The sequence below is a fragment of the Mytilus edulis genome, chromosome 5 (assembly GCF_963676685.1).
Source record: "Mytilus edulis chromosome 5, xbMytEdul2.2, whole genome shotgun sequence".
NCBI classification, from domain to species: Eukaryota; Metazoa; Mollusca; class Bivalvia; order Mytilida; family Mytilidae; genus Mytilus; species Mytilus edulis.
Genome location: NC_092348.1, coordinates 63,335,321 through 63,362,394, shown reverse-complemented (window position 1 = coordinate 63,362,394; position 27,074 = coordinate 63,335,321). Strand labels below are relative to the sequence as shown.

Here is a 27,074-nt window from a genome sequence, read left to right as displayed (position 1 = left end):
TAATCAAGACAATAGTTTGGAGACTATTTGAAAGGAACCAATGCTTTACAAGTATAAGCAAAACATCCTGACACACTTTTAGTAATTATCTTATTTATAGGCAACACAATTTCAGTAAACACTAATTACACGATGTATTTGTTTCTACTTTAGTAGCGTATAGCAAACGATAACAAACGCTACACTACGTTTACAAAATTGAAGTTAGAAAGAAATGCACCTTAATAAATACAGGTAGCGCTTGTGAAAAAAATATATACAGTAAATCGAATGTATACTTAATTCAAAAAATATGTGGTGTGATGTATTATTATATAGGTAGATGATAATTATACAGATAGATGTTTATTATTTTGCATGGGAGTTTGTTTTCTCTCATTTGCCCCCCCCCCCCCCCCGACGATGAGACTGTAAAAATTCAGGCCCCTAAGTTGCTTCCCATTGTATCTAAGGGTTGATATAACAGATGATACTTAATAAAATAAGTTCAAAATTAAAGAAAGTAAACAAAAAGAAAAAGGATTGCTTGAACGAATCATGAAATACAGAGTGAGTGCATTTCTTTCTAACACAAACGATGCAAACGGCTAAGCTAAGCTATTTCTCCTCGAAATCAGAACTCAACTATAGGGCTGCAATCTCATAAAACATTAAAACAAATCAATTACAGAAGTTTTCGGTAAAACTCAAGAAAAATATTGAAATATCCTAATAGAATTGAAAATAAGACGATCCACACAAATATAATTCCACTTGTTGTCACCGTTCATTCCGATCAAAGAAATAGTAGGGCCTCTATCCACAAGCACTGATGTCTCATTGAAAATCACATTTCTTCAAAGGGGATTTTTTCACTACCTGATGTAATGGTTTATCCAAAAATTTCAAAGACCACTTGTTTCTGCTAAAGCTAATAAAAGAGAATCCTAGAATCGAGTTTTTAAAATAATGTGGAGAAGCAATTGTAAATGCAATTCATTAATACATGGATACAACATATTTACAACATGTATAATCATAAAACAGAATAGTATTCATGTCTAACTTGTTGAACTTGATGACAAAAGTTGCTACCATACTAAATATTTGCCGGTCATTTTATATCGAAGGAAGAATATCCCCAATCACGAGACATCTTTAAGAACAGGACATTTTGTTTTCAATATCACATTTTGACTGTACCCTTATATAGAAAACACAATGTAGAAAACAGGGAGAGAGAGAAAGATATGTTGGATGAACCACCTATGCACACATTACATCCATGTACTGAATGAGAGACATGCCATACCGTTTCATCATAACCCTAATGAATATTTTTGAACTTCATACAATTTATAATAAAATCTACAATAAGCTGCAGAAATATCGTCTTGCACGAAATATACGATGATTTGCACATATGTGTTATCATCAATTTTGATATCACTATCCAGCAAAAATTTGCGTGAACATATCAGATAAAGCAATTGTTTTTTTGTAATACTGACTAGTGTGCTAAATCTACGTTCTTATGCATTTATATATATAATTGTGAATACGAGTTTGAAATGTTTTGATTCTGTGGATAACCTAGCCCTTGATCAGTGCCGCCAACAAAGTTGTACTGGTGAGCTTTAGAATGCAGTACTGTTTTTCCGGTCGTATCCATCACAGGCAGTATATTTGATGTTTGAATTTGATTTCCAGATCCATTTACATTCATCCCAAGTTGTAAGGGGCTCATAACAACAACAAACTGTTGAACATAAATGAAAATTGTTTAGCTTTCGAAAGTATAAAAGATAAAGTGAAACAGATAAATAAAAAAATCCGATGAAACGCTCTTTACTTGTGAGTTTTTTTGCTTTACAATACATGTGCGTGTTATGTATATCTTTTTTGCACTAAAAACTTGTTATGTAAACTTCAATATAGATTTGAGTATAAGCGACCCATAAAATAAAACTGATAAACCAATATATAAACAATTCGGTAAAGCATTGTTGTAAACGAAAAGGAATAGTGTAGTTGTCTGTACAAGTATTGATTTATAGTCCCAAAATTATATGTGTGTTACCGAGGTAACGAAATATGTCCATCTGAACGCTTCTAGGTCAACTATGAAAGGGAGGCAGCATTAAAGCATATGTGGTGTGGATTCAGTGACAGGTTTGGATAGCTATAAAACCAATCCACCATTTTCTACATATGAAAATGACTGTACTAAGTCAGGTATATGACAGTTGTTATCCATTCGGTCGATGTGTTTGAGCTTTTGATTTTGGCATTTGATAAGGGACTTTTCGTTTGAATTTTCCTCGAAGTTCAGTTTTGTTGTGATGTAACTTTACAACATGCAGTTATATCTGATCGTAAAAGCATCCGTGTTTTTGGGAGAATAATACTCCATCTGCACGCTAATATTTATTTCAAAAGATATGTTAAGGCTAGTTAGATATCCTAATGAAACAATATCTATGCACCTTACCAGACTTTTTGTCAGTTAAATAGAGTATTTTAGTTTAAACATATTGTGTTTACTCAAATAAAATGGATTAGTCACAAGTAAATCATACTTATGGAGTCCATTTAGAATAATAATAAATTGCAATACAATATTGATTTGGCATGCAATAATACAGAACATAAAATACTTTAAGTCTATCTATTGAAAAAAGATGACACAGAAATAATGTAACAATTGGTAATGATGATAAATGTAATGACTACGTGTATCTCTGAGTTATCTTATAAATTTTCTCTTCAAGATCAGTCATCATTGTAAATCCTACATGACAGTTATGTATGCCCTTGTACATGTAGTTGTTGCTACTTGGGGTTTTAAAACCAACAATAATAGTTGTATTCTTTTCATTTTACATGTATTAACCAGAATTTGATATGACACCTCAAGCTATGCATGGGTCTTTACTTCTGGTGAAGGTCATATAATGGTAAGCAATTGTATAGAATTTTACGTTCTAGAAACTTTCGAATATTTAAAACCTTCCATCTAAAGGGGTTAAGTTGTCTCATAGCATGATGCTAGATTTCACTTCCTATTTCATATATATATTTTCATATATTAGCAGCGTAAATATAAACATTACAATACATTACAGATATCCTCTTTACTTTGACTACATAGTTAGATACCTGCTGACTTTCTGATCCCCAAGGCGAGAAACAACAACAATAGGACGCTGATATAACTGCAACTATTGCTACACAAGCAGATAAAAAGGTTATGGAATATGTTAAAAGATGCCATGTTCTATACTCGTGAGGGGTTTGCTGAAATATATATTAAAAACGTGTGTAAAATGTAATAATACTTAAACACTTTTTGATATTATATAAAGGTAAAAAAGATATATTTTCTTAAATCGTTGAAAAGGGATTTCATACTTTTTTCACTAAAAGCATGAATTAATATTTGACTTAATTTTAATTTTAATGTTCACATTTGTCCACAATTGCAACACATCCGAATTCGAAAATGAACGTCGGAATTCGAAAGCATTTTGGATTGACAATACATGTGTAGATGTATAATATGACAATTATCAGTCCTGGTTCTAGTACTTTTTCGATCAATATTTTTCATTCAGTTCATAACATAAAGGAAACAGACATTCAACAAACAAAAAAACAACCAGACATCCTGTTTCTGTATTGTATGTTTGAAGCTGATTCAGATCAAAATATTCCTTTGGTATAACACTATTTTCTTGTTGTATTAATTGGAATATTATTGCATGTTTTCCAAGTTGAAACAAGCACTTCATATGTAGGCCAAATCACTTTAACGTAATTTAGCATTATGTCATTGATAAAAATAGGAAAAAGTTAATCAACTAAAATACCGAGCTCTAAGAAAGATTCTAGTTCAAAGTTATAATTCCCAGGCACATTATTCTGGCTCTGAGGTGACAAGTGTTTCTTATTACTCCTAAATACTATTTTAATGACAATGACAAAACTAAAAGTTCCGTATCAATTTGTAAAATTCAAAGCTTAAACACACCAAAACGAATAGAAAATATATGTCATAAGTTTGTTCCAGTATTTCCTTATGTAGAAAACGCTTGAATAAACCTGTTTTTTTTTTGGATAGCTTAAACCTCTAATCTATATGACAGTCGCATAGAACTCCATTTTATTCATTAAAAAGAGTGACATACATAATTGTCAAAACTTTGTCAAAAATTTGTGTACAGAAACACATTAAACAGTCAACTTTGTATTATATTCTCAACTCACAAGATAAAAAAACTATTCAACAAAGACAAACAAATATTAAAAACATATATACACTCTAAAAAAGAAAAAAAACACGTTAGAAAATATGAAAGATAAAACTTTAAAAAAAATGACAATAGCACAGTGACACTACAGAATGATTTATGAATACCGAGCAACACCAAAAAGATATTTACGAAGTAAAAGTAAACCGTAAATTTAAATTCAAATAACAATACAACACTTAATTTTGTACGCTTATAATGTGTATAGTCAAAAAGATATCGATATTCGATATAAGACTATTATCGACCAGAAAATATGCAAACTTTCTGTTCGGGGTGAGCTGAGGCTTCATGTTCAAGACCGTTATTTGACCTATAATGGTTTAGTTAGGTCAAAGCCAGTAACAACTGAAAATAACGTACCACAATATCAATCTATTCATACCATACATCTTGCAAGTATTTGTCTTAATAACATTTCAGACATTCAATTTTCCATGTCTTTATCTGACAAACGTCATGATCAGGTAATAATTGTTTGAATGTCGTAAAAAGATTTTCGATAAACTGTTTTCAGTAATGAAATTGCAGTAAAGAATTCGATCAAAATACTACTTACAGCATCTCCAGCAGTGAGTGTGAAACTAAATATAATCGGTGAAAACAATGCTGCACCAATTATACTACACACCATAAAACCGATTTTCTGAAGTTAAAAAAAACCAATTCTATTAAAAATGAATATCACGTATTCATTCTATATTTTTTACACCAGTTTTAATGAGATTTGTGTTGGTAAATATTTTTTTTCTATGTAATGAACGTGGACCGTACATGATCGTTGATTATCTAGCGTCGTTTTTCGTTGGTCATGATTCTGATAGTAATTCGATTGAAAGTTTTTGATTGTTCATTTTAGTTTATTTTCCGTACACATGTGTTCTCCTTTATAGAAATATTATTTCTTTTAAATACAATTAACGATTAAAATGTGCAAAATGCATTAACATATACCAAGGTTGGCAAAAAAGCGGTCAATACTAGTATTGACCATGCCAGTGGTAAATACCGGTATTTACCGGGAAATACTGGCAAATACTGGGAAATACCGGCAAATACTGGTCGATTGACATTACTATAAAAACCACTATCTACTTGGTCAATTATAATTACAATTAATAATTAATTTATATAGAAAGTGTTCAAACCATTTTTAATGCTTTCATATCTAATTCTATTGTTAATTCAAACAGGTATCTACATTGATTAATGTGTACATAATATTATAGTAAAAGATAAAAACTTTTTGTTCATGCTTCAAATTTTCATTTCCAGCATGAAGAAGGTTTTTTTTTATCTCACAGTTAGATAGCTATAAACAGGAAATAATTTATTGTTTAAGGGAGTCTTCATATATCAATTTTATTACTTTCAACCCTTGTACTGTCAACTTTTATTGGAGGCTGTTGTTTTAGTAATTAAATTTTCACACCTAGCAATGCCAGGTGATAGCTATAGGTAAAAAGACCCATGTAACTTCATTTACCTGTAGTTTTATTTACCTTTAATTTTAATTACCTGTAAAATCATACATTTTGAATAAAAATATATTGATTTAAACATGTTGAAATAAAATATAAATTTGTATATATATATATCTTAAGTATGCAATATCATAATTCTTAAAAACTTAATTTTAAATCAGTAGTAAGAATAAGTGTTATAAATGAATAAAACATATCAAATTCATTACCTTTATAAGCTGACACATTATATTTGACTTTTTATCAAGATTTTACTTCATTTAATAGTAGAAACAACCATGAAAATTTCAATTGACCAGTATTTGCCAGTATTGACCACTTTGGGAGTATTGTCCGGGGCGGTAAATACCGGTAAATACCAATGGTAAATACCGGGGGTGGTATTTACCGCCCAACCTTGACATATACACAAAACGAAATACCGCATTTATCTTTTTCTACAATCACGATGCCATGCCGTACATTGTCAATCACGATTAATGAAAATGTGACAAGTATGCATAACTGGATGCGATCTTAATCATTCCTCAAAATCCTCTGGCTCACAAAACTGTACTTTGAGTATTCAAAATTCTGTCTTTATCTTCATTTATTTGTGACTGGGACTGCCTTGTTGTGAGTATTTTAATGAAATAAATATCTTATGTTGACACATCATTGTATTGTCTTTACCTTGCATCTAAAACTCGATTCTATATTCTTTGACATTGTAAGAGGTAGGCATCCAGTCATGACGAACTATTATAATAAGAAAATTAAAACAAAAATCAGTTATGACATATATCAACGCGTTATAACTCAAATATAAGATGTTTAACATACACTGCTTTTGAACGATGATGTGATCTTGTTCTATAATTCAGTAACATTGACCCGTAATTTGTTATGTTATTGCATACCTAAGTTTTAATTCAGTTAGTCAAACATCATTACTCTGAAATAAAAAAATCTTGTCTTTTGAATCGACACGTCCTTGGATTTATCATAAACTTTGTGTCAGTTCTAACGGATTTATTTCTTTACCGGTCTACACTCGGTCGATTTTTTTTTATCTAATTATATGGTGTAGTCACTTGCTTTCCTATTGATATAAGTCATACGCGTACAAATATCTGCATTCCGTCAGATTTAGAGTTTCAACTTTTGTATAGATACCTATCTATAAAATTTAGTCGTTTTTCCTTTTCATTAAAAGGGATGGGTTGCAAATATATATTTTACTTTTGGTTCATTTGAAAATATCTTATTTATAAATATCACACAGAAAGAGAGCAAAGTATTATGTTTTAATTTTTTTATGACTGTCGTTTATCTGTTTGTCTGCTTTTTTCTGCTTTCCATAGAATAACATATGTATGAAAGGTTTCCATACAACATTTTATATCACCATATTCTAAGTTTAGTTTGAGAACTTTTCTGGAAATTGAAATTTCTCATCTGAAACAAATATTCCAATTTGAACCAAACATGAAGCATCAACAAATTAAGGTCCATATTTGTTTTCTTGGAAATCAAAAAATAGTTATTCAAAAACGGATAAACAATTTCAAAAGCAAAAAAAAAACAAAGAAAAACAGAGAGAGCCGTAGTGTAGTGGTTAGTGCATCGGACTACTAAAACAAAGGTTTCTGGTTCGATACCCGTTCCAGGGAAAAAAATTCAGGGACTGACATTTCGGCTCTCCCTCAACACTATTTATGAGTATGATCTTGATTGGACAACCCTAATCAATAATTTGTACGTCATGAACACAGATGTCATCTTAAAAGTTTTTGTAGTAAGACGACAACAGCACACAAATTGTAATCAAGAGTTCATACATTATACAACATATATAAACTTTCTCTATCAAGCAAAAGTTAAGCAAAGAGTGAATACAACGGTTACACATATTATAATATTTATACTGTTTTCATAATTTACATCTCTTACAAAATATAGCATACTTACCCATCCAGAGCATATAATTAGTGGTAAAGTAACTACGATGTCAAAAGCCCTCCCTATCAATTCAACTAGGCTCAGGATTACTAATATTGCTCCGAACCCAATCTGTATACAACCAAATATTTTAAATGTCTTCACATGAACTATTTGTTGAGGTGCTGGATTCTCTGTTGTTTGCATAATCACAGCATTTTTCTCAGTGTTGTTAGTTGTGGTTTGCATTTTACTAAATATATGAATACAAAAGCATTGTACTATTTAAAGTTAATAGACAACATGTCTAAGTCAGGTGTATTCAGATTTTAATCACATTGAACTAAAAAATGACAATAAAGACTAGTTTGAATGGTTTTACACTAGTAATTTTGGGGCCCTTCATAGCTTGTTGTTCGGTGTGAGCCAAGGCTCCGTGTTGAAGGCCGTACATTGACCTCTAATGATTTACTTTTTTTAAATTGTTATTTGAATGGAGAGTTGTATCATTGGCACTCACACCACATCTTCCTATATCTAGGTAACATGTTATAACACTTGAATATAGAAGTATTGTATAACAGTGGTTAACAATGACCATACCGCTAAAATACAACTTTTACTGTAAGGTAACTTATCAAACTGGAAGTTCCCAATACTCCATTAGATCAAGGCATTTCTAATATTTTGACTCTTTAAAAAAGAAACCGTTTCCGCCAAATTCTAGTACACATATTTTCACTATATTTATCGGTTATTATATGGTTCATCCACTCTATACATCATTCATTTCTTTAATCAGCATAATATTATCTTGTTCTTTCTTTTTCTCACAGTTATTATTTTTACATTTTTACCCCTTTATTCCACACTCTTTATTTTCTGTGCTAGTTTTTATCTACGCGTCATATATTTTGACATTATTAATTATTCCATATATCCCAATTCAGACTCTCATATTATATAAAAAGGTTATCAGGAACGGCCATCGATATAAAACAGTGTCTTTTTCCTATAGACCTATTGATGTCTAACAAAAATGTTTATTATGTACATGTATGTAGTTATTACTTAAATCTCAGTATGTGGAAAAGAAAGGTATACTTACAGTATTAGGTCTTCTATATCACTTACAGTGACGATCTACAAGCTTTGTTACCAACGGAATGATCTAACCAACAAAATACAAGTAGTAAAGTATAATTCCTTGATAAGAATGAATATATATGTACTGAATGTATTACACGTTGACAAATATTAACATTAAGCCAAGGGACAAAACGTTACCTTATTAAGTGCAAACCAATAAGACTTTTTAAAATATATTGTCTATTGATTTTGTTATCTCAATTTATTGAACTACTTATACGTTTAAACGTAAACTTGTTGTTGCAGTTTTACCTGCATTTTTCTAGATTTAAGTGAAGAACGAAAACTTGTTTATGTAGAGTAGTTGCTTTATTTATTTAACCTTCACTGTGTTCTGTGTCAAATTGTGACATTTTGACAAAGTGTGTATATGCATGACAGAAGAGGTGTACATAGAAAGGGTTACTTACGCTGTCGAGGGACTTTGTTTTCCTCCTATTGCAATTTATATGATTTCACAAGACTTTGTTTATTATATTGATTATCTGCCGTATCTATTCATAAGAATTTAACATCATTAAAAAGTAAAATCACAAAAAAACTGAACTCAGAGAAAAGTTCAAAACGGAAAGTCCCTAATCAAACGGCAAAATCAAATGATAAAACACATCAACCGAATTGACAACGACTGTCATATTCCTGAAGTGGTACAGACATTTTCAAAATAGCAACATTTGTCTTTAACTAAAATGAATCGGATTTTATCATTGTCAATCTTTTTATTAACAGCAAACTTCCTAATAGCTAACATAAAATAAAAAGATATGGTCATGTGAGCTTAAATTATGACTTATCCAATGTTTACACAATCGAAATGTCAGACTTTACCGATTTACACTAAGCTTGTTTGGAGGGTTTAAATGATGTTACATTAATATTGGTAAGCAGGTTCACTAACAGCACAACAGTAATTTGATATTAATACTAGATGAGAACGAAAACAAAATAAAAAAGAGACCGCAACAGGCAATATGTAAAGTATCGGTTCGTGACGAACAATTTTGCGACACCGTCCGTTAAAAATGAGTCTCCTTTTACAAATATGTTTGGATTTTATTCAGGAAAGAATGCATAAATCCTAACGTATCCGGTGATATCTTATTAAGTAAAAGTTGCCACATAATGTTACCAGTCCAAATGTCCAAGAGGTAATTGTTATGGTAAGTGTTTCTTAAGGAATGACTGTAATATTTTTTCTGTCTATGAAGAAATAACATAAAAAATTTGGTGAACACTGAATAACGCGCGTAGCGGGCTATTGAACAGTGTGCACCACATTTTTTATGTTATTTCGAATAGACAGAAAAAAATATTACAGTTATTTCTTATAATTTAATTCTAAATTCCATTTTAAACTGTAGAAAACCATGAAAAAACGTTGATGACGTCACGGTCACATGACTAAACTATGTCTATGGGTTCATAACAAAATAGCGTCAGCCAATCAGAAGACGCGTTACATCCAAAATTAAATTATATAATATTAAACACACATATTTTCCACCTTTCAAAATCAATCAATAGATCGTATTTGTTTCTGTTTACTATCAATATAAGTGCGGATTTTCCAACGAGTTCAAATCGATTAAAGCAATTGAATATCTCGTTTGAAATTATTTCTTGATAAGTTTTTCATATTTTTTTTTATCTTAGAACTCTTACATAAATCGCTATTTACGTTATTATGTAACACGATTGAAACGACAAATACCTTTGGAAAGCTAACGCAGTCAAACATTTTAAATCGTAAATAGTCAATTTGTAACTTTTAAATGTGTAGTTTAAGAGTTCTGTTTATTGTCAATTTTAATTTGTAACTTTAAAATTTCAAAATACATGTACGTATATTTAAAATCAGTATTTGCAAATTTAAATTCTGTATTTGTAATTTTGAGATTCTTGTTTGCGACTTTGCAATTCAGTTAATCAAACATTTTTATATACTGTTTTATTTTGCAATTATTCATGTATAACCACGTCACTTAATATTTGTTATAGACACGCTTAAGTTTGCATATTGAAGAAATGAACTTGAATCATGTCGATTCATTCTTGTGTTGTGCAAAATTTTACAACAAAAACTTTTCTGTTATCTTTATCAAGGAAAATAGCAGATGAATGAAGTAAACCGTCATTCTCAGTCAGAAGTTGTTTTTGATGCTTCCCATCATTTGATATAATGACCACATTCGACGATTTTTCTCATACAATATACACGTTTCCATTATTACGGATTGCAATGCCTTTCGGTTCTTAAAAAATAATTTCATCTTTAAAAGTCCAAATATCTGATCCATTACAAACACAACAAACTGCATGTTGTCTTAATAGTTTGTGCAGTATATCTTGTCGAAAAAAAACCATAAATGTAGGAAAATGACGGAACTACAACTTATCACATCAGTTCCTTCCGAATCATTAATTTTGTTTTACATGTATACACAACAAAACATAGAATATATATTTATTAAGATATAATAAACTAAGATACATACTACATGATATACATACAATAAAATAAACATCATTTGGCGTTTAGCCGTCTCGGTTGCTGTCACAGTGATTGGTTAATTCACAAGCTTGAGAATCATATCAATCGGAAGATCTGAGTTCATGCTTGAACTTCTGAATAACGATAGAACACTAACTTTAAGTCCATACTTGAACTTACTGCTGGACCTGCTCTTGTTTATGACTACAAGCACGTAGATAAAGAACGTCAGTGATAGAAGTCCATGCATGGACTGACGCCAGGACTGACTTAGAACAGGGATCTGTTGTTAGTTAGTGTCCGGAAACTTCTAACACGTGTCTGGCCCATTTAAAATTTAACCAAATTACTGCTATAAGTCCCATTAACTGTGACAAGCAACTTATACATCAATAACTCTGCTTCAATTTGGGGAAATTGAGTAAATAATAACGAAAATATGCTGACCTTAAAGATATTATATACCGAGACAGCAATTTAATAGTACATTATACATTTCTAAATATAATGAAACAATGGTGGCGGTGAGAAAGGTGGTGGTTAATATCAAATACCACCTTTTCTACATAGACAAACAGCGATTCGTGATTTTGGATTATTCCATATGGACAACCAGTTAAAGTTGATAAACTTTATATCGTTATATTTGCGGTATCAACACCAAAATGTCCCCATGAATTCCCAGTAATTATAGCAACAGTGTTCCCGTCAATCAGTGTTATGTCGAACCTAGGATATAAAAACATAATATATTTGAGTTTATTATCTGAAGCAATTGCACATAGCGTTGTTTTATAGATATTATGATCAGTGAATACAAAATTTCCTTCTTCTGACATGTACAACCCCTAACTTCATATGCTTTATACTTCTGTTATAATCTTCTTCTGTAAATTTCACTTCAAATATCTGTTTAGCCGCTGCTACTTGTAACTGTGCTTGTTTATCTTTCGCTCTGATGTACTCAATGTTGCTTGTTTGAGTTTTAATTTCAACTGAACCAAAATTCTTTAAACTGTTCAAAATACTTTGCACATCTGGTTCTTCCTTCCACACTAGGTCAAGCTGCTTCAAACTCGTTGCTTCTATCAATGAAGTGAGATAATTTTCATTTTCGTTAACTGTCGCTTCAATAACTTTTATTCCATGAAATATTTGAAGATCAATTGTATATTGTTTCATCTTTTAGAAGTTCGACTGACAATGACTGATAATGATTTCTTTTTCTTTGACCGACGATAACACTTTCTGAATACTCTTCGTACTTTGACACTCCTTCTCTTCAAGACCTTCGATAATTTGTTTTTCTAGATAGTCTAAGTGTTTGTTTATTTCAACTCTTTTTTGTCGAATTTCTTCTTCAACCAGCGTTTTATTCACTTAGTTAGTATCATTATAAGTTAGGTTTTGTTTAATCTCATCAATGTTTAGTGTGGAGATGGCTTACATAGGCTATGCCTGTTGTCCAATCCAATTCAATTTATTTGAATATTGTTTAAACCAATCAATGTTTAGTAATAAGTCGTCAAGTCTTGATTCTAGGTCTAGAAACTGCTCAGAAGTCTTGACTTTATTTAAGACTTTCCCTTACATTTACGATGATCATTGTTGCATTTGAAACACATAGGTAACGCATGTTCAACGCAATGCTGTCGATACATTTCAATGTGGTAGATACATGATTGCTGTATGTCAGTTATGAATGACGGTAGTAACTTGTAATTAAAAATCGGTATGGGTTCGTGCCTTCTTGTAGCTTTCAGTAATTTATGATGTTCTTTGCACTCATCATAAATGCCTTCTTCACATTCCGGACACCAGTGTTTGCAAGTTTTTGTTATCTGTCGAAGTGAACATATGCCACATGCGCTCGTCTTTATGGCCATTGGGAAAGCTGCAAAAAAGCAAATCAAACGTTATGTTTCACTTCTTAAGCTAATTTATATAAGGTCAAAAGCTAAATGGACGTAATTTCTGTTAAGTTTCTGTTATAGTCCTTGCTTTTGTGTTCATTTCAGGTCATGTTGTTTGTGTACGTTACTCTTTTTGACTATTTCTTCGTCTGTTGTTTTGATGGCGGTTCATTTAATTTTATTTTATTTAAACTTCAGATGTGTTTCACATGGTTTCTTATGGATATCAAATGTCTCTAGGTATTGAAACAACAGTTTTTCACAAATAATTACCATACTCTTGTTGAATGAAATTTGTGGCTATTTATTGTTATTGATGTGTATATGGAAAGAGTAACTAGTGTAGGTGCACGCATTTTATTTTTACAGTTTTCAGAACATCACTTAACTTATCTATCGAGATATCAATGTGTTTTGGCCAAATGGTTTAGATGTCAAGCGTCATTGTCTGAAAATAGAATAATTATTTACTGTACATTGCTTTAGCAAACAATTTGACAAACATTAATGATACATGTATTTTCAATGTGAAGAAAAAACATTATAAAAACCAAACAAGACATTAACTTTGAAAGCACGGTGTAAGCAGAACCTATATTTTCAGGCGTGTGCTACTAGACTATAGTTTGTATGGAAGCTTATTTCGTTTGACTTCGAAATCAATCCAAACATTTTACTTGAAATAACTCCACCGTGGCTATTGACCTTCGCTTTAAAAAAAAATACTAATGGAATCGGAGATGTCCGAGGTGTTCATATTTCTATATCAGTCGACTTATCCCTGGCTTTATGCACAAGACAATCTGTTAATCCCAAAATAAATGAATTCGAATATCTATAAAATAAAAGCAGCCACAAATTACATTCATGTGTAACTTTAGTTGATTTTTATTTTGAATTTCAAGCAAATAATTTTCCGTTACCAATCTTTCTAATCAAAGTTGTTTCAACTCAACCAAACATTTTATTCCATATACTTTGGACAAATAAATAAAAGTACGCACCATTGAAGATATCAAATTATTTCACACACTTACTAGACCTACAACTTTTAAGTTCGATTGTTAAGTATGATTTCAACTTTTTATCAAACATAAAATGAAAACCGATAATTACTAAAACATTTTGTTCAGCAAAAAATAGCATGCTTTACAGAGACAACGACAATGATAACTGTCTAATTTTGTAATTAAGAACCTGAGAATTAACCAACGGTTATCAAACGTTACCTTTTTATGATGATCTTTTAACACTCTCGTCCACATGAATAAATTAATCATATGACAAATGCTGAACTTTAGATAGGGTGGACAAAAATATGATTAATAAATATGGAGCACATTTGTAATCTGTATTGTCCGTAATATGCACCAACATTGCTAGCCCTTTGAATACTGCAAGTGTCAAAGGTAATTTGAAAACTATGAACATATATATTCTACTACTCAAAGTAAAGTTACTTAAAAAATGACACATTCAGATTGATTTGAAACGTACGTAGAAGAGAAAAAAGAAACAAATAATAAGATCCTTAAGGTGGTACCCAACACCTTCACTTAAATTAATTTGGCTCTTGTAATTTTCATAAAATATTGACAAAGTATTTACTTTGACCCTTTAACAAAAATATAAAAATTTCAAAAAAATTTGAATCAACCAATTGATCAGATAAAATACACTGGTTATATAGCAATTTGACAAACACCAATTTTGATCATTGGGAAGCTTAATATCCTTTTTACAACACAACGTAATTAAAACTTTTAACTGACTTTACTACAGAGTTATCTCCCTGTTGTGTTAGGTACCACCTTAATCATAGAAAATTGCTATAAAATATGTCAATTTTTACATCGCCTGGAATTCAGAGAAAATCTGTATCTTTTTTTATATATAAAAAGCTATTACAATATATTGCTGATTTGAGTAAAACCTTAACGTTTTACATTACACGATAGACTTGCGACTTAAACGACTGGATAATTGTCTTCTATACCAAATTGACCCTTCCTTTAATGTTTGATCTATAGTTCTAACTATATTGGTACAGGAAAATAGTATCTATTTCTCTTAATCTCCGATTAAATTGTCGTGAAAAGAAAAAAAAAGAGTATGAAACCGTGTAATCATCAATCTAAATCTCCATGCGTGTAGGTATGACAACACAAAACGCGTGCAATGCTTATATAATGACAACTGTTCACACTTATCATTTCCAGAACATTTGATGCAGAAAAGTTGCATTTCTAAAACAGATGTGTTTTGGTTGGAGTTAAGACAAGCATCAGCATAATAGTGAATTAATTTTCTATGTTTGTAGAGTTTTTCCTGGATATCTTCAAACCTTACATGAAAACAAACGGGAACAAGGATAGGGTACTCTTATCGTACAATGTAATCGTAGTCGATAGTAATGGATCACATTTTCTGAAGTAGTTGACAGTAATCAGTCTTTGACAATTTTTTTCGATTATATCTTATCGCTATTTGTCGATTACAGCAAAACTTATGATTTCACCATCAAATACTTATGGATTAGATTTTGTACAGTAAAATAGTTAAATATGACAACTGCATGTATTCATCATTTATTATATGGTTAGTTAAATAAATTAGCTGTTTACCACACTTTGATGTTTTGAAATACTAAGGCTTTCCGTTAGCTGTATTTTGCAAAACTTTTGAGAATTTTTGGTCCTCAATATTCTTCAAATTTGTACTTTATTTCCAGTGTAAATGATGAGTCTTTTGTAGAGAAAACAAGGGGCTGGCGCACGTACAAAATTTCAATCGTTGTATTTATGATGAGTTTATCATAAAGTACAGGTGAAAAAAATATATACGATAGATGCAATGGTCGATGTCACTTCTAGAATGTTCTCATGTTTGTTTTCACTCACTCAAGAACTTTTCAATAGGTCGGAACTTCGGTAAGACTGTTAGTGCAATCTAGAAACAATTATCAATATACTTTTTTTTTAATACTGTAAATATGATTTTTTGTAAAGTTTTAATTTCCACCATAAATAATAAAACGTTGTTTTATTTTTTAATTATTATTAGTTAAAATTTAGAATGAAAACGGGGACTGCGTCAACGAGAGACAACAACCCCACCAAAGAGCAGAAAACAGTTGGAAGCCAGCAATGATTCTTCAACACAGCGGAAAAAAATGCATCCAGAGGCGAGCTTTAGTTGGCTCTTAACAAAAATGTGTAACAGTTCATTGATAATGGACGTCATACTAACTCCAAAACATATAAATAAACTCAAATTAAAAATCAAACGACACTAACAAAAGCAAAAGGCTCCTCACTTTGGACAGCTGTAAAAAAATGTCAGAATATGAAACAAAAGAAACTAAACAAAATGACAATAATGCATCAGTTAGAAAAGGACTTTTAGTATTTACTGGCAAACCAGCTCTAGATCTAGAAAGAGTATGTCATGGTCATATGAAAATCATGCACAATCCCTCCCGTTAAGTGCTAAGTGTCATACCGTCATAAAACATATAAGAAACCAATCAGTATTATGCAAACAACTTTTTTTTTTAGATTAAATGTGTTTATTTTAGTGTTGTCAACGGTTAACCGGTTAACCGGTTAATCGGTCGAACGACCGAATACCGAATACCAAAAACGATAACCGGTTAACCAGACTTTTTTCAATTTCGATAGATTTGATATAAATTTGTGTTGAAAATCAAATCATCAAATAGTTGTTTTATTGAAAAATTGTCGTCGTGGTAATTAGTTTGACAGATCAATTGTCCAGTATATTGATTGCTATTGTTAATCCTAAAAACATAAAATTAATTAGAGTTCGGGGCAGGATCTTTAAGAAACATAATTAGTAAACATGTTTTTTTAACAGTAACTTTAAATCAGTAATGAGATTTAATTTTACTAATAACTTCATTATTTCGTTTTCGATCTAATATTGTGTAAACCTACATTTAAATGTGCGACCTCCGTAGTGCATGGGTAGTCTTTCTTTAAATTTAAAAATTGTAAAATGCAAACCAATGTGAATGTACTCAATGTATACGTGAAAGTACGAGTAACATGCTTAAAGAAAAAAGGCAAACACAGTGAAGAAACAGGTCGTACAGCATGTACAATGACCTATAGTTGTTAATTTCTGTGTCAATTTGGTCTCTTGTGAAGAATTGTCTCATTGGCAATCATACCACATCTTCTTTTTTATAATTAATCATTTCAAATTGATTCAGAAACACACCCCATTATTTTCGGAGACAACAAGAGAAAAGGAAAGAATATTCGGTTTCAGACATATGACATATTCAATTCTACGAGATAAAGATTTTTTTTTTTTTTAATTTTTTAATCTGAAGTTGGTACAAACTCTATGGTTGATACGGTGTATTTGATTATTAAAAGTCAAACTTCGCCAGGAATCCTCACAGACAAGCCTTATAATACTAAAGGAAAAACTTATATTCTAAAAGCGTATTTATGACTTGTTGTCAAATTGACACTTATACCACATCTTATATCTATTTGTAGGGTTCTATTGATAAGGCTTTCAAACACCAACTTAAATTACCGGTTAACCGGTTAATCGGTCGAACGATTATCCGAGTAACCGGTTAGGCAAAAGTGTACGTTTTGACAACACTAGTTTATTTCCAATGGAAATAGCATATTAGAGACTCAACATTAAACCAACATATGCCATCTTTAATGACTTGGATATGTATGATGGCTCGTTTCGAAGCTGCGACATTTTCATATATGTGGTTAAATTTTTGGGGTTTGAAGTGAGATTACTTTTTTAGCAAACCTCGAGAATCCTTTCGTGATGCGACTCCTCGTGGTAAATTTTTTTCTTAATTAAATTATGAGGCGAAGTGTAATATTAGGTAGAACAATCATGTGAGCAGATTCAAAATAAGTATTATAAGCATGCAATTTATCAAGTACTTCTAACGAGTTCTTGTTACTCTAATATAAGCTTAAAGTAATTTATTCCACTATTTTTAAAAGGCCAATTTATTATCAGATTTTTTTATTGTCCAAATGGACTAGTAGATAGAATGGACAATTTGGTAGTTGAACAACGGCTTGAAGACGAAATAAATCTATTTTTATTGGCTGTTTTGTGCATGCAGCTTTGGAAGAAAGGACATAGCTGGAATTTTCATGTATTTGACAGTGATTGAACAATAATGTTACTATTTTTGATAAAGTAATCGGTTAAAATTGATTAAAATCGATAATATATAGATTGCACAAACATCCTTCAATAAATCCAAAAATAATTCATTACATTTATCAGTAAAATTGTCCATAGATATAGGAAGATGTGGTGTGAGTGCCAATGAGACAACTCTCCATCTAACTAACAATTTATAAAAGTAAACCATTATAGGTCAATGTACGGCCTTCAACACGGACCCTTGACTCACACCAAACAACAAGCTATAAAGGGTCCCAAAATTACTAATGTAAAACCATTCAAAAGGGAAAACCAACGGTCTAATCTATATAAAAAAACCGAGAAACACATTTAAATTACATAAACAAACGACAACTACTGTACATCAGATTCCTGACTTAGGACAGGTGCAAACATTTGCAGCGGGATTCAATGTTTTAATGGTCCCAAACCTTCTCCCTTTTTCTTCGGTGTTGACATGAATATCAATAATGTGGTCATTTTTATAAATTTCCTATTTGCAAAACTTTGAATTTTTTGAAACTAAGGATTTTCTTATCCCAGGCAAAGATTACCTTAGCCGTATTAATTTGGCACCTCTTTTTGGAATTTTGGATCCTCAATGCTCTTCAACTTTGTACTTGTTTGGCTTTATGATTAATTTGATATGAGCGTCACTGATGAGTCTTATGTAGGCGAAACGCGCGTCTGGCGTACTAAATTATAATCATAGTACCTTTGATAATTATTTACACCACTGGGTCGATGCAACTGCTGGTGGACGTTTCGTTCCCGAGGGTATAACCAGCCCGGCAGTCAACACTTCGGTGACATGAATATTAATAATGCGGTCTTTTTTTTTTTTTTTATAAATTTCCTGTTTACAAAACTTTAAATTTTTTGAAAAACTAAGAATTATTTTATCCCAGGTATAGATTACCTTAGTCGTATTTGGCACAACTTTTTGGAATTTTGGATCCTCAATGCTTCTTAACTTTGTACTTGTTTGGCTTTATAAATATTTCAATATGTGCGTCACTGGTGAGTCTTATTTAGACGAAACGCGCGTCTGGCGTACTGAATTATAATCCTGGTACTTTTTATAACTTTCGACTATGGACGATTTACAACATGATAGCTTTTATTGGTCATCTTTTAAGCTAGATCATAAGTATATATCTTTTTAGATAGAATTTTGTTATACTTTACCAAAATAATGATTTTACTATGCTTTTGTCAAAAATATAATAAAAAGTATGGGTCACCGTGCTATTTTCCAAGCTATGAGTCGTTGAAAATTGCTAAAATTTGGTTAGATTGTTTATGACAAAACACAATTGTGTGCATAAAAAAAAAATCTATGAGATAGAATTTTTAAAATAAATTGTGAGATGATAGGTTTAATAATATGTTTTAAGAAAATAAAAGATTTGTTTTTTATTATTCAACAACAGTATTGCTCGCTGTTAACAATTACTCCACTGACACAGCTATCTCAGTGAAGGTCCCTGTTTCATTAGTACCAGAAGTTCAGGGATTCTTCAAGTAGATAAACTGCATATTGTTAGTCGTTTACAAAGTATTATAAATATTACATCAATATAGATAAATAATGCTATTCTAATTATATTAAAGTATTTATATTATCTGGTCTTATTTTCGGAAAATTTTCATAGTTCATCCGAGTTTGGGATGACTTCTATCAGTTTCTATGTGTTTCCGGATAACGGTTTTTTCAATCATTCGAAAAAGATTGTAATTATCTTTGATCTACATTATTATTCAGGTAAGACAGCTATAATTTGAAAGAATAATAGTCGTATGGTAATCAAAGAACAACTATGCTGTTTTTTGTTTTTTTTTGTAATGTATAATGCCTCGTACCAGATTATAATATAAATATTGTAATTAATGTCTATCAAGCATCATAAATAAATACAAAATTAGATAATAAATTAATTTATGCACAATGATAACTTTGCCAACCATGTTATCAGTTCAAACAATTCAAATACACTTAAATAATTTTCCTAATATTCCTTTTCTTTCATGGTTAAAAAACTTGTTTTGTAGAACGAGCCTATTTCTAAACTCAGTTTTAAAAACAGAAAATACATTTATCTTCTTTGTTCTAAACTCTGACAAATAGTGTATTTTGTGAATTGAAAATATAATAACTGTAAGAAAAAAATTAATATCATAATATTCTATATCATTTATTTTGTAACCCCAAATCAAATTTTTTAGTGTTAAAATGTGTTTTCAAAGTTAAACTTTTTCTAACAGATTAAATATGTCTTTCCAAAATTTATCAAGAAAGTGGCATGTAATAAAAAAGTGTTCATAATCTTCTGTAATATTACAGTGATTACAGTCTGAGTTTTGGCATATTTTCCATTGTTTTAATAAAACTTTGTTTGGAAGAATAAAATGTAATAGTTTCCATCTGAACATTTTTAATTTATTTTCTTTCAAATAATTATGAACAAATTTTAGTATGTTTTGAGCTTTATTTTCTATGTTTTCAAAATTTAGTAGTCTCTTCCATTTGTAAAAGCCAATTGGAATTTCTTTATCTTGTTCTAATAGTATTTTGTAAATTTTACTTGTTTCTAATTTATTTATATTTTGTTTAAAGTTATCTTTGTCATAAATATACACAACATTATCTGTTAGTACATTAGTTGTTCTTGAACATTTTTCAGCTAATATTTTAACCCATTCTTTTGGTATAGCTTTTTTTAATTTTAAAAATTCAGTAATCCAGTTTGTCTTTTTATTAAGCTTTTGTCTAATAAATCTTTCTGTTATATTTCCAGATTCATCTATGATATCATTTATGTATATTATGTTGCTATCTATCCAGTTTTGGAATAATAATGTTTTTTCTTGAAATTTTATCCATTGATTTCCCCAAATAACTTGTTGGCGGATTAGTCTGTAGATTTTTGGGTATTTATTATTATTATTTTTGTTCTTGATCCAAACTTTGATTATATCAAGATAAAACTCTGGTAGCTTTTTTATATCTGGTATTGAATTTATACTATCCAGATTCATTTGCAATATAAGAAGATTATTTCCAAATTTGTTTAAATAAAATTTTGGTATTACCGTCCAGTTTAAGAATTTCTCTGCATTTAATCTTTTAATCCAACCTATTTTTATTGTTTCTAAGTATTTCTCTAAATTAATCATTTTTAATCCCCCCTTTAATTTGTTGTAACTTAGTACGGAGCGTTTAACTTTTTCTGTTTTGTTATTCCATAAAAATTCATATATCATTTTTTTAAACTGGTTTAAATACTCTTTATCTATGGTTGAGACAGATGCTAAAAATGTAATATTAGGAATAATTAATGATTTAGTAACTGTTATCCTTCCTATCATGGTTAAGTTTCTCTTTTTCCAATTAAGAATAATTTTTGCTGATTTTTCTAAAAGTTTTTCAGCATTCAATCTTTGACACTCTTTTTTATTATGACCAAAATATATACCTAGGCTTTTTACAGGTATATTTGTCCAGTTAATATTTTCACGTTTATCTTTACAGTTTTTTTGCTTCCCAAGCCAAACACCCTCAGTTTTAGCTCTGTTTAATTTCAAACCTGACAATGTTCCAAATGTTTCAATCATATTAAGTGCTTTTGAAATGTCTTGTTTTGTTCTAAGAAAAAGAGTGGTATCATCTGCTAGTTGACTAATTTTTAATGTGTGAGTTTTGCCATCAAGTTTAATTTCAAAGCCTTTGAGGTCATGATCTTGTCTGATCCTACATGCTAAAATTTCAACAGCAATTACAAAAATTATCGCCCTTCATGGGCACCCTTGCCCAATCCCACGAAAAATGCTTATAGGTTTTGAAATCCAACCATTGTTTATAACTGAGCTTTTAATATCAGTATATAGAACTTTAATCCATTTCAACATTGAACTTTTGAATCCAAATTTTTTTAAAGCTAAAAACATGAAATCCCACTCTAAAGAATCAAAGGCTTTAGAGAAATCTAAGAAAAGAAGAGCTCCCTCTATGTTGAATTTTTCTGCAAAATCAATGATATCTTGAATTTGTCTAATGTTATATCCAATATATCTATTTTTTACATACCCATTTTGATCCCCATGAATAATTTGTGGTAATATTTTACTAATTCTTTGTGCTAATGACTGAGCTACAATCTTTGTATCTACATTTAATAATGTTATTGGCCTATAGTTATCTAAAGATAGTGGGTCATTTTTTTTTATGTAGAAGGGAAATAACTCCTACTTTTTGTAAATTAGTTAACTCCCCTTTTTCATATGAAAAATTGAATGTATTAACAGCAAATTCTTTCAGATCTTCCCAAAATATCTTGTAAAACTCTACACTTAAACCATCAATGCCTGGGGCTTTATTGAGTTTCATTTTAAATAGAGATTCTGTGCATTCCTGGATACTTAATAGACCTTCCATACTTTCACTTTCTTTATTGGTTAATTTATGATCAATTTCTGTATTCATAATGTAATCTTTAATATAAGTTATGTTAGGGTTTGAACTTTTGTATATATCTTGATAAAATTCTCTTTCAAGTTGCAATATTTTTGTAGGATCTCTGTGTATCTCCCCATCTTTATCTTTAAGGGCTGTTATTGTTTTTTTTTGTTTGCCTAGATTTTTCTAATCCTAAAAAGAATTTTGTATTTTTTTCCCCTTCTTCCACCCACTTAATTCTAGATCTAATTTGTGCCCCTTTAGTTTTCGCTTCATATAAATTACTAAGTTTGTTTTCTAATTTATTGATTTCATCATTGAAATAGGCAATAACATCTTCTTGGCACTTCAAATTTATACATTCATTTAATTTTTTAAGTTTATTTTCTAAAATGTTTATTTCTTTTACATTGTTTTGTGCTTTCCTTTTACAGAATGCTATAGTATAGTCTCGCACCTCTGTTTTAAAGAGATCCCATTGAAGCCCAACGTCATTGGTTAGTAATACTTTACATTCATACTGTTTTATAAGTTTTTTAATTATGTTTTGATACTCATTATTTTCTAAAACACTATTATTTATTTTAAAATATCCTTTTCCTTTTTGTTGTGATCTACAGTTTATCATAAGAAATATTGCTTGATGATCTGTATGGGTTATAATGGCTGGTCTTATGTCTGTTGATTCTATTTGAGTTCGTATTTCAGGACAGGTTAAAAAGAAATCAATTCTTGATGATTCATTGATGTTATTTTTCCTCCAAGTAAATTGTATTTTTTTACCATGTATTTCTCGCCATATATCACTTAACTTATGCATTTTTATTAAAGATTTTAAGCTGGGTACAGCTTTTTTTTCTTTAAAGGACTTTTTTGACATAAAATTTTTTGGTGCATAAATATTTACCAACGTATATATACTGTCTTCAATTTCAATATTTAAAAGGATTAACCTGCCTTCCCCATCTTGAAATTTATCTATAAATTTACAATCTATCTCATTATTTATGAAGATTGAGACTCCTTTTGATTGTGAGGTTCCAAAGCTGTGATATTGTTGACCTTTAAATTCATATTCTAAATTCATTTTCAATTTGTCTGTAAAATGACTTTCCTGTACAAACAATATGTTACATTTTTGATACTTCATCCACAAATATAATCTTTGTCTTTTCTCTTTCGCACCAAGACCCTGACAATTTAAGGAGCAAATATGTATTTTTTTTGGTCATAATTTTCTTATTAAAATTGGTATGTGTTTAAAATACTGGCATGTTAACATATTCAAGCTAATAAATTCCTGTATGACAATACAGATGCATATATATATATCAAATAAACTCAGATCTATATAAAGTATTTGTTCTATACATACATGTATTTTAGAACATGAATTAATATCTTCTATATAAAATGAGCAGTATCTTTTGTGTAAACATGTACTAAATTTGACAAGTAATATTAAGCAATATAAAATTGTCTGCTTATATTCGTTTAGGTATGATATATTTATTTCATTCTTTTGATTAGTGATGCATTTTAATAATACATTTTTTGGAAACATATTTTCTTGGTTCAATAAGTAGCACGTCTTGTTTTCTTTTTTCAGCTGCCTACCCTGCAGGCACACTTTGTTGAATCAACGTTGAATCTTTGTTGATTTAGGTCATACATTGATCAACAAATATTCAACATTGATTCAACGTTGACAATGCAACGTTGAAATTCGTACATTGTTTACACGTTGAATTAACATTGTGTAGAAATACCAACACCGAATCAACGTTGGCTAATCAATAAATAAAACCCAGTAGTTGTGGTTACTGGATACCAGAATTGTCAAAAAAGAAGTATTGGACACATCGCAATTATTTTTAAATTGACAACGATATTCACATTAAATAAAATATTTAGTAGAAGTATCACTAATTGTTGTGGTGATTATAGAATAACACATAAAACAATCACAGTGTATATTTAAGCATTACTGATCTAATCATGAACTTCGCACCCCAAATATTGAAATAATAGAAAATTCCAAAATTTCACCCCACCCCAAAACATAATAATAGAATAAACATGTATACAGGATCATACAGTAAATATAAAATTAAATATATGTGAATAAACTCTTCCCCTTAAAAGATCCCTCCCCTTTTTCCTTGACTTCTGATGTCAAATATCTTTGTTTTCATTTCGTTTTTTTCTATTCTTTTTATCAATTCAAAGAGAAAGACGAATACATCAGTACATAAACAATGGTTGACAACTTGTAATATAAACAACGGATAGATCTATTTAAATCACAATTTAAATTTTCGCGGCATTGTAACATTTCTATTTTAAGACTTTTCAGATATGCGCATGCGCATTTGTTTTTGTTGACAAAGTTTGAATATCTGCTAACGAGACAACAAGTGATTTACTGCAGAGTTTTTATCAATATCTTTCCTGTATACAGCTTTTACATTTTCATCGTAAGTATTTATATTAATTATTGTAATTACGTTATCGTTTTTTGAAATGTGAGCATATCATGTTGTTATGAAAACTGTACACTGAAAAGTTCAAATTTTACACGTGGAAAAGGGGGATGTTTAGGACAATCAATTGACCTTAGGATCAGGACAGGATCAGGATAGCATGTTACCATTCCCAATATATCTTGCAACGTCTCATGAATTTTCATCATTGACTATTTGAAATCATATGATTGAATCAAAAGTAAAAAGAAATTTTAATCGCATAAAAAGCGGGGCTTGTTTACAAATTTTGGATGGAAAGGTCGGAAGCTATATATGACTCACCAAGTTGGACCTTTAATATTTTACTGTCAAAATTGAAGTAGAGTTTTGACAAGGTAATCAAACATAGAGGGTATATGAGGGTGGTAAAAGTTATTTGCATTTATGGCCTTTTTATTTCACGTGTTTTGGCGTTTTATTTCTCGTACATTGTATTTGGTTCGACATGCATTTTTTTTGTTTCCTTTTATTTATTTTTCGTGTTTTGTGTGGGTACTCTTAATTTCTCGTGCTAGTCCAACATTCAAGATAAAAAAAAAGTAAACCAGGACTAAATTCGAAGTCAGTCGGGAGATTGTTTTAAATTATGTTTTTCCCCCCGATTCAGATGCAACACGCGGAAGGGAAAAGGTGACCGCAGGGTCTTCATGTCCATTATCATGACTGTGTGATCTCCAATAACGACTGAGTAATAACTTCGAGTATTTTTTTCCTTAATATTCACGATTTAATTTTTCATGCTTCCTTTACCCCAATTTTTATTTTCATTGCAGCGTTTTTTTTAATTTTTATTTCACGTGTTTCTGTGTTAAGAACCTCCCTTTACCATCCTCGAATATGTCAATTAGACAGATATCCATGCTGCAGCACAAGTAATACAGAAAAAGACATAAGTGGATAAACCTTCAATTTATTCAAATTAAAATGTAGTATTTAGGATTTTCTTGCAGATTATAGCTTCTAGTCTATCTGAAAGGAAATGTAGTTGAGACTTCAAAGGACAACTGTCATTTACTTTAGTTTTCACCGGTTCTTATGCTTTTGATTTATACTTTAAAGTAATATCATTATGAAGTTATTAATAGTTAAATGTGTTGAACAAAATTAAACTTGACAATGTTTCAACTTTTGATTTTGTAGATGTCATCATGAAGACCTAGATGGAATCACAGAACAGCAATTCAAGTGTCTGACAAAACAATAAACTTTCTAAAATGGGCTCCAAAAAGACAAGATGTGAGAAAAAAGAAGTTGAAGTTTCACTATTAATAAATGAATTTATTTTATCGTATTGAATATTTCTCTCTAATCAGTGGTTGGACATTAGAATACATGGGGTAGGAAATGTCCGAACAGAAAACTTTGTTTTATATTTTGATCACTCAGATATTTCAAATAGATATTGAGCAAAATTTGTGTATTAAGCGTTGTGCTTTCGAAATCAATATTTCTTTTGGATGATAATTTTTATTGTTATATGCATATCATTAATGTTAAAAAAATCTTGGTGGTTAAATTATGGTTCGTAGGAAAGCCCTCAACACACATATTTGTTATTCAGTTGATTGGTTGTTGACATCATCATGGTCAAGCAATGCTCTCATCACACAAATGTAGTCACTCAGTTTTATTGTTGTAAATTACT

The 27,074-nt window shown here is 30.3% G+C and overlaps 1 protein-coding gene and 1 long non-coding RNA gene across 2 annotated transcripts; one reads left to right on the top strand and one right to left on the bottom strand.

Moving 5' to 3' along the window:
• Positions 1-397: 397 nt before the first annotated feature.
• On the bottom strand, positions 398-8,953 carry LOC139524174 (uncharacterized). The gene is made up of 6 exons (XM_071318798.1): positions 8,802-8,953; positions 7,724-7,946; positions 6,446-6,511; positions 4,849-4,935; positions 3,139-3,276; positions 398-1,738 (listed from the first exon to the last, which is right to left on the bottom strand). Exons 2-6 carry the CDS (start codon positions 7,940-7,942, stop codon positions 1,520-1,522), a joined length of 729 nt encoding a protein of 242 aa, XP_071174899.1. The 5' UTR covers positions 7,943-7,946; positions 8,802-8,953; the 3' UTR covers positions 398-1,519.
• Positions 8,954-20,146: 11,193 nt separating this feature from the next.
• On the top strand, positions 20,147-26,788 carry LOC139522478 (uncharacterized). The gene is made up of 3 exons (XR_011664440.1): positions 20,147-20,213; positions 23,339-23,401; positions 26,570-26,788. It is a non-coding gene; the product is annotated as an uncharacterized lncRNA (long non-coding RNA).
• Positions 26,789-27,074: the final 286 nt, after the last annotated feature.